Source organism: Acanthochromis polyacanthus, chromosome 6, assembly GCF_021347895.1.
Source record: "Acanthochromis polyacanthus isolate Apoly-LR-REF ecotype Palm Island chromosome 6, KAUST_Apoly_ChrSc, whole genome shotgun sequence".
Taxonomy (NCBI): domain Eukaryota; kingdom Metazoa; phylum Chordata; class Actinopteri; family Pomacentridae; genus Acanthochromis; species Acanthochromis polyacanthus.
In genome coordinates, this window is record NC_067118.1 from 11,843,378 (window position 1) to 11,852,237 (window position 8,860).

At 38.6% G+C, this 8,860-nt stretch overlaps 1 protein-coding gene across 3 annotated transcripts; it reads right to left on the bottom strand.

Moving 5' to 3' along the window:
* Nucleotides 1–879: 879 nt before the first annotated feature.
* LOC110961714 (uncharacterized) lies at nucleotides 880–8,564 on the bottom strand. Of its 3 annotated transcripts, none has more exons than XM_022209427.2 (4): nucleotides 8,160–8,551; nucleotides 4,784–4,839; nucleotides 4,545–4,713; nucleotides 880–2,643 (listed from the first exon to the last, which is right to left on the bottom strand). In XM_022209427.2, the coding sequence occupies exons 1-4, from the start codon at nucleotides 8,362–8,364 to the stop codon at nucleotides 2,279–2,281; spliced, it is 795 nt and encodes a 264-aa protein (XP_022065119.1). In that variant the 5' UTR covers nucleotides 8,365–8,551; the 3' UTR covers nucleotides 880–2,278. The 3 variants fall into 3 exon arrangements, with proteins under 3 accessions (XP_022065119.1, XP_051805388.1, XP_051805389.1); XM_051949428.1 differs by lacking the exon at nucleotides 8,160–8,551 and adding an exon at nucleotides 7,013–8,150; XM_051949429.1 differs by lacking the exons at nucleotides 4,545–4,713; nucleotides 4,784–4,839 and having other exon boundaries at nucleotides 8,160–8,564.
* Nucleotides 8,565–8,860: the final 296 nt, after the last annotated feature.

Sequence of the window (8,860 nt, forward strand, 5' to 3'; positions counted from 1 at the left end):
ATAATGAAGAGTTTCATTTCCGATTTTTCTTATTATTCGATGTTTGGAGGTTCGATTCCCACATCTCCACACAGGTCTCAGTTTGGATCACACAGGTTGTTAGGGCAGACGCTTGGGTTTTGTTATCAAGGAATATTCTCAGGGATGATGTGGTCTTAGGACTTTTTTGGTATGACATTTTTGTGATATTTTTGTGCTAACTTGTCTAAGTCATATTTGTTCTTGTTGGTCAGAGAGACTATTTAATGATAATATGAAGATATTAGTATTGGATATGAAGATATATAGACTTGGTATGATGATGATGATATTATAATATCTCATATTTGCTTATCAGAGATAAGTTTATTTCAGTGTTAGATAGACGATACTAGTAATAATGTACATAGTTATGTTAAAAATTATCTCAGGATGATGATCTCAGGATGATGATCTCAGTGCTACTGGAGGACTTGATGCTACATTTAAATTTTCAATGTTATTTCTGTAGAGTTGCCATATTAAAAGTGATCATAATGATCTCAGGATGATGATCTAAGTGTTACTGGAGTGTAGTATTAAAGTTACACAAGATATAATTAAATATAATTTGAAAAAAGTGACTTTTTAATCAATTTTATTTTTTGTTTCAACTAAAAAAAAATGCCGCGAATTACGGACGACCAGAAATTTGTACAGACTACCAAAAATTTGGATTTGGTAGGAGTTGGTCGTCCGTAATTTGCTGTACGGCCAACCAAGGATTTTGACGAAGGTCCCACACTGTACATATAAAAGTGCTGAGTCAATAAAATCTGAAATTATGTGTTGAAATATACCTATGTGAAAAAAACAATTGATACAGATGGAGTCACGGCTAGAAGATGAGCCTCATCAAAATTTAGGTAAAAATACAAATTTAATTCACCTTTTGAAGCGTTCTACATTCACTGTCAGAAAGCATATAACACATTACAGGGTATCAATACTTGTTTTTATCGCTGTTCAGCTTCATACTGATGCAAAATTTTGGCTATAGAAAAAAAACTGCTCCAAACAATTTTTGGCTTTAAACGGAACACCTGGAGCAGATGTACAACTGATTGGTTGCAAATTTTAACAGAACTCAAATTTCACGTCACTTATGACGTTATGAACACTCAAAAAAACTGGAAAAAGCCAGTTACAAAAATTTAAACCTGCTGCTATATACTTTCACGACCTGTAACTCAGAAAATATTTATAGCATCATCTCATTCTAAGAGGATCAGGTGGAAACTTTATTTTAGATTTGATTGATATTATATGGAACCATTACGCTCCATTTTCCATTTGTTGAACTACATTTCAAACAGGATCTGCACTTCATTTACATGAGGCCAAAAGTATGAGGACACAGATGCACTATGGTTTTTGTGCATTTCTGGTGTAGCATTTTTAATTTAAAATTAAATTTTCATGAATCTCATTAATATGCCATGTTCTGCTGGGAACCTTTGGTATTGATTAGACTTTGACAGCTTGGGATTAAAAGTTCAGGGTGCTGCCCTGGGATTCAAACTGCACAGATCCCAGTTTTTATGAGCATTCATGGGATGTGCTCGAAAAAGATTTGCTGTCAACGACCTGGTGCCAGAAACCACAGGACACTTCCAGAAGTTTGTGTTGACAACCTACACAATACCAGGGAGGTGGTTTTAATGTTGAGGTTCATTGCTGCGCTACAAAAGTAACTGTTAAACACCATTTAAGAATCTATCGTGATTATACGTAAACTCAGTACGTTCGTTAAAATACCATTCTCCTATAATACGCTCCCAGAGATCTTCAGAGAAACTGTCGTCTTAAAAATCAATGAATGTCATGTAATTCTGAATATCAAAGCCATGCTGACAAATGGCAAATGATAGTCATGATATTGATCTCCGCTGTTTCACACAGTTCATCTCTTCAAGCGGTGTAAATTGTTCATATTTCAAAGCATTCTCCTGTCCATTTAAAGCTTTTCCTGTAAAATTAGGAACAATAATTCTCTTGTAAGGCCATCTGTGAGAAAGTTGACTTCAACAGAAAAGCAGCACTTCTGTAACCCAAATAATCTTACTTCTGCTTTTGAATAAAAAATACTTCAGTTTATCATTTACTTTTCACTACAGCAATCTCTATCAACAGAACCAAAAAGAGGAAAAGTAATTTTTTTCCCTCAACAGTGATAAAAGTGTATAAAAACAGTGACAGCTCCATGGAATATTGGCGAAATAATACAAGAATGAGAGATTAAATGTCCAAATACAGCTGATCAACCTGTCAGATCTGATGTTTTCTCTTCCTCATCGCTGCTGCTGGAGGAGGAAAGCTGCACCTCCTCGCCCATCCTCTTGAGCTTGGCCTTGTAGTAAGCCTTCTTCATCCTGAAGGCCTTCTTCTTCTGCTGGGCTGCCCTCCTCTTCTCCCTCACCAGCTCCTGCTCCCAGGCCAAAACCTTCATCCGGTTCTCCCACTCCATGATCTTCATCTGCTGCTGCTGATGATCCAGGGCCTCCGTCCTCTGCTGGTGTTTCAGTCTTGACAGGTCCATCGAGTCGTGCCGAGCTGAGTGGTGGCCGCCGTCCTCCGCCTCGCTGCTGGACGAGTGGAGCCGCTGGCTGAGGGCTCTGGAGGTTCCTGTGAGGTCAGAATTCAAAAGAATGACCACACTCTGCCATAAATCACATTTTGACTATAGCCCTGTAGGAGCCTAAATGTGTTTAAGTCAATGTGTAAAAATTTAAATGCGACAGGTTCATGATAAATCATTTTATTTATTTAATTTGACCTTTACTATACATATAGACATATAAACATAACATACATCAAAAGCAAACAAGTAAGGAGCATAGGAGCATATACATGTGGGTGAAAAAAATGTGCATGAGGTGTAGAAAGTGTGCGTGTGTGTGTGTGCATATATATGTACACATGATGCAAGTAAGGTCCAAAGTGATCAGCAGGCGCAAGCAGCATGAGTGAAGGAGGCTTTGCTGCATGATCAAGAGTAATTTACATTGATTTAAATAGAAGTATTTACAGTTGTGGTACACAGTTGAATACTTTTTTCAAGGTGTCTGACTGACTTAGAGTGGTACAATTTCATTTATCTAGTTTGTAATAGGCTGCACATTGGTCGGTGGTTAACACCATTGCCTTGCAGGTAGATGATCCCCGGTTTGTGTCCCAGCCTTCCTGGGATCTTCTGCATGGACTTTGCATGTTCTCCCTGTGCATGCAAGAGTTTTCTGCAGGCACTCCGGCTTCCTCCCACAGTCCAAAAATATGCTGAGGTTAATTGGTAACTCTAAATTGCTTGTAGGTGTGAATGCAAGTGTGATTGTTTGCCTGTATGTGTAGCCCTGTGGTGGACTGGGGACCTGTCCAGGGTGTCCACTGCCTTCACCCTATGTCCCCCCCTCCCCCGAGGTACGGAAGCAGTGGGTATGGTTAGCCAGTTCAGTTGTTGGGCATTACGAGGGGAACCACACAGGTTTTTGACCTCTGTTTCTTCCCTATAACTGTCTTGTAATATATTCAAAATTTTGGAGAAGAATTAATATTTTTGTACACTGCATTTTTGCTGTGCGTGATTTTATGTAAACTGTTTCATTTTCTAGAGTGGCCCAGTGTATTCTTTCTTGGATGTAGTTTGTAGATAGGGGAATGTTCAAAGCATTAAATTGTCAGCTTTGTTAATTGGAACCTACAAGCCCTCCGATTTGCGGGAGAAACTGTGGGAAGCAAAATGCAAACCATTGCATTGTGGAGCTGTTCTCTTATTACAGATTTCAGGAGAGGGGTACACAGGGCACTACAATACATATCTGAAAGTGAACTGCCCCTTGAAAGAAAGATCACTGTTTTATGGCTGTATACCTCAAGATAGGGTAAAAAGGGATTAGTATTTAGTAAATGTATTGTCGGTGGCTGCTAAAAAGAACAATCCAGTAAATAGCTATCAAAACATTTCTTTTACAGTACAAATGTGGACCTCATAGTGGCATTAGAAGAAAAGTCAACAGGATTTATCCTCCTGGGATCTTGAAGGTTAGTGCAAACTTTCATGGCAATCCACCTGTATCAACAGAGTGACATTTGTTTTTTACTCCGCCAAGGAACACGGCGCAGTTTTGTGACAATCGGTGTACATTTGTCCTTCTGTCTGTTAGCAACATTATTCAAAAACAGAAGAACGGATTTGGATGAAATTTTCAGATGAGGTCAGAAATGACACAAGGACCAAGTGATTAGATCCGCTCCACTGAATGATACGAACTGAACCGAATATTGGGATATTCGTCATTAATTGGGGCTGAATATATGGAGCTCAGAAAGTGCTATTTGGGCCAGCCCTATCTAACCAGTGATCTTGTTCAGCTAACAGTGATTGTTTTCTGTTTCAAACTAAGAGCACTCAATAGGGTTAATCCTGGAATGTCGCAGTTCATGAAAACAAACCAGTATCTGCCAATGGAAATTTTATCTCTCCGGGGTTTCTAGGCAACAAATACCAGAGCAGTTTGCATCTGTGGTACCTGGTGCTGTAAAGAAGGCAGTAGGATATGTCATGTCTTGCAGCTCGACATTGTGGGAGGTTGAGTTCGTGACAAGGCTGTGGTGCAGATCTGACCAGTCGCTGCTGGGGTTTCTGTCTGAGGAGTCATGCTGGAGGCAGATGGCCACTTGGTCCTTGGTGTCATCAGCCTGAGGAGGAGGTGGAACATTTGTCATTTTGGGCATTAGTGTCACTTTGGTTTGAATTTGAAATATTTACCTGATTCACACTGCCGTTCATCTGTCCATCAGATTTTATCAGCATCAGTTTGCCTGCTAATAAAAATAAATAAAAAATGACAATGAGACAGACAGGGAGGGACTGCAGGTGAATGTAGCTCAGGAAAGTTAGTAAAAAGCGCCTCCCTCTGGTGGCAAAAGATGCAACATCACCTTCACATAATCACTGAAGCGTCTTCCACCACCATGAGTACAATTATTTATAATCTGGATGGTATTAAATGGAAATTACTACCAAAAATTGATCTCAATGCACTTAACATAAATAAAAACTCTACTGCACATGATATCTGAGTGCATGTGAATAACATGACTATATTATGGAAATTAAAATCTTCACAAAGTCTGTAGTAAAGCAGTTCCAAGTTGACTTTTATAAATACAATCTAATGTACAATTTAGAAAATTGCACTTTTCTATTAAATCTAGAGAATATTTGGTTAGCTTCCAGGTTTAATTATTTTGAAATCTGGAGAAACTAAACATGATTATGCAACAGACTCGACAGTATTTTAATTTTGAAGATTTGTGTTCCAGTTCTCATGACAACATCATACAATATGTTGCAGTGCACTTGAACAAAATCAGTTTTAAGGCCAGAAGAAAAAACAACACTCTAGTTTCGTCACTGATTCTGATCTTGTTGTAGAGGGTTCAGGAGAAAAGAGGAACTCTGATTTACTTTACATTTGCAGTCATTTTCTAAATAGATGTTTAACCACTCTAAAACATGTTTGAAACTAGAAACAATACGTAGCCAATAGCAAAATATAAATGTATGTACCGATTAATAAGACCTACACTGGAAAAACTTTAAAAGTTTGTTTAGATTACTCTGAAACACTTCAGCAGCTGTTTAGTCCGTTGTTTCAATGCTAAATTACTTGTGGATATTTTTGTCTTTAAGCAGAGAAATCTCTCTCAAAACCAGGAAAAGTGAAAATAAATTTATCTGCATGACTAGAGATCCCTAGGTGTGAAATGCTTTTATATAAGTTTGATGACCAGACAAAATTGGAAATTTAAATTGATCATAATCAGGTAGCTTAACCTAAATTTAGTGTTACATTTATTAAGCAAAGGAAGGTGTTTAAAAGGTTTTATGTGTGTCAATGGGATAAAAACTGTACAGAGCAAGCTTAAACTTTTCAATTAAAACTCTCTCCATATTTGTCCATTACAGGATTAGTTAATAAATGGATAATACATTGTAGTCGAATATATTAAGGGGTATTAATGATGTTTTACATTGACTAAAACATCATACAGGTTTTTGCTAAAACAAAAACACAAAATTATAGAAATGCTCTAACATAAGAAGCACGGTGATGAATGGCTGATTATTACTCCTTAAAACCACTGTACTTATGCAGGAACTTAATTATTGTATTTTAATATATTGTACCAATTCATTAAGAATCGTCTGTAAGTCTTGTAAAACACACATTACTGAAGACATAATCAATTTTTAAGGTTCCATGGTGAAACCCAGGATTAGTTTATAAATAATGTGTGGATAACGTATTTGATTCTAACATATTAAGGGGTTATTAATACATTTTCTACACTGCGTCACAGATTTTTGCTTTAACAAAAGAAAAAAATAGTACAACCTGTAATAACTGGCTGATGGGAATTTTTAAGGACATAAACCATTGGAACAAACTGTATTATTGTATTTCATAGAAGGTTAAAATCCATGAAGAATGATCTTTAAATCTTGTAAAATCAAATCAAAATCAAATGAAGCTTTATTGTCATCATATCAAGATGAGATAGTGTTTCTCCAGAATCCAAAAACAGACCAGCAGTTTAGTATTTCAGCAGCTTGTAGAACAAAGCTGTTTATCAGTCTAGTGGTTCTGCCTTTGATGCTCCGAGAACGTTTGTCTGATGGTGGCAGTTCAAAGAGTGTAGGAAGAGGGTGTGAGGAGTCCCTGACAATGTTCAGCGCCCTGCTCCTGCATTGGCTCTGGAAAGGTTTGTGAGCAGAGGGGAGGGAAACTCTGATGACCCTCTCAGCTCCCAAACTATCCTCTGCAGGGTTTTGTGTCTGACATACTGCAGCTGAAGTACCATGATGAGATGCAGTGTGCCAGGACACTTTTGACCAAACCTCTGTAGAAAGTCCTGAGGATGCTGGTTGGGAGAGAGGCTTGTTTCAGCTTTCTCAGGAAATACAGTCTCTTCTGGGACAGTTTTGAGATACCTGAGGTGTTCTTATTCCAGCTCAGGTCCTGTGAGATCTGCACTCCAAGGAATCTGACGTTCTCCACTCTTGCCACTGTACAGCCGCTGATGCTGAGGGGAGCATGCTCATGTCGTGAACTCCAGAAGTCAATAATCTCCTTGGTTTTGTCCACGTTGAGCAGCAGCTTGTTCTCTCTGCACCAGCCCTCTAGGTGTTTCACTTCAACCCTGTACATTGATTCCTCATTCCCCTGAATGAGTCCCACCACTGTGATGTCTTTTGGTGAACTTTATGATCTGGACCCCTCTTGTGCACAGTTAGATTGCTAACATGTGTTAGCAATGTAAAGAACAGTGGACTGAGTACACAGCCTTGAAGAGATCCAGTGCTCAGCGTGATGGTGCTGGAAAAGTTCTTTCCGAACCAGACGGATTGGAGTCTCTCGGTCAGGAAGTCCAGGACCCAGAGACACTGGCGGTATCCAGGCCGAGTAGGAGGAGTTTCTCCATTAGAGCTGCAGCTATCGATTTTAGTAATCAAGTATTCTATCGATTATTCTGGCGATTAATCGAGTAATCGGATTTCGCACTAGGTATGTGCGTTACAGCATCAAAAGCGGAAGTCAGCGCGCTGTGCAAAAGAAATAACTGTCGTGGACACCCACTTTAAATCCATCACCATCTTTAAATCTTGTTAAACACATACAGTTTAGGGTTTTATTTTTATTTTATATTTTAAGTGTATTCAGAGTCATAAGGAACACGTTATAAAGACATTAAAGCTAATAAACACATTGTGAAGTTGCTCCCCAGAAAAGAAGTCTTGCTCAGGAACACTCCAGCAGCTGCCTCCAGATGCAAACTGCTGATGTTTACTGCTGTTTTTTTTATTGTTATTTGTTTTTGTAAGTTATAATAAACCCTCAAATAAAACCTAAACGATACAAACTGTACAAAATGTGTTTGTTGAATGAAAACAAGTGCAGGTGTGAGAGCTGCAGCTATTTGATGACCTCAGACAGATGTTTTCACACTCACACGTTCAGAGTGCCGTTGTAGCTACACACACAGAGAGACCAAAAGCAGCTAAACAAACAATAAACAACGAACAGAAAATACTTTATGTTGTGTCTTTTTCTAATATTTACGAACCCAAACTAACCGACCTTCCACTAGCTTGCGGACCGCCGCTTTGTGGCCAGCTCCCCCTGCGTGGCTGGTGAGGGCTGCCTCGCCCATCGTCTGAAGTTTGATGGATTTAGAACAGGCTCGACAGCGGGCGAAGTGAATGTCCTGTCCGTCCTTCACCAGCCATTCCTTGTAAATGTCCTTTGCGAGCCATGATTCTTGGAATTTACATTTTCCCGGCATAGTTAGCTGTAAAGTTAGCTGGACCGCTACCTAACGGCCAACCATTTACCTTCAACCGTCTGCTGATGCGTTCAAAGCTCCCCCGAAGATCCAGTAAAAGCAAGCGTTACCACTGCACATATTGTTTTAAATCACTCCATGTTTTTGCCATAACGCTAAAATTATCCACAAATAAGATTTTATACAATAAGCACTCCATATGGCTTTCTAATAATATATATTTTAAAATACTCTCTAAAAATTGCTATTGGATTTGCCGCTGTAGCAATGACAAAAAAAATAATGCGCGTGTTTATATAATTAAGTGTCATCAAAGTTAAAGAAAATAATCCACTACAAAATAAAAATAAAATACACATTGTATCACATATTTTAACGTCAACTGCCTAAGACTGAGAGCAAAAATTACAATTTACAGAAAAAATATAAAGGAAGCGCAACATCAACGTCACATGCATTGTTTCCACCAATCCACATGCGGCTAACTTGTTTAATA

What these genes read in the sequence shown, in the direction of transcription:
- LOC110961714 (XM_051949428.1), bottom strand. Translation starts at nt 7,229, where the DNA reads ATGTACAGGGTTGAAGTGAAACACCTAGAGGGCTGGTGCAGAGAGAAC. An exon ending in CTGGAATAAGAACACCTCAG is followed by an intron (nt 4,840 to 7,012) that starts GTATCTCAAAAC and finishes TATTTTTATTAG; the next exon opens with CAGGCAAACTGATGCTGATA. An exon ending in TGAACGGCAGTGTGAATCAG is followed by an intron (nt 4,714 to 4,783) that starts GTAAATATTTCA and finishes CCTCCTCCTCAG; the next exon opens with GCTGATGACACCAAGGACCA.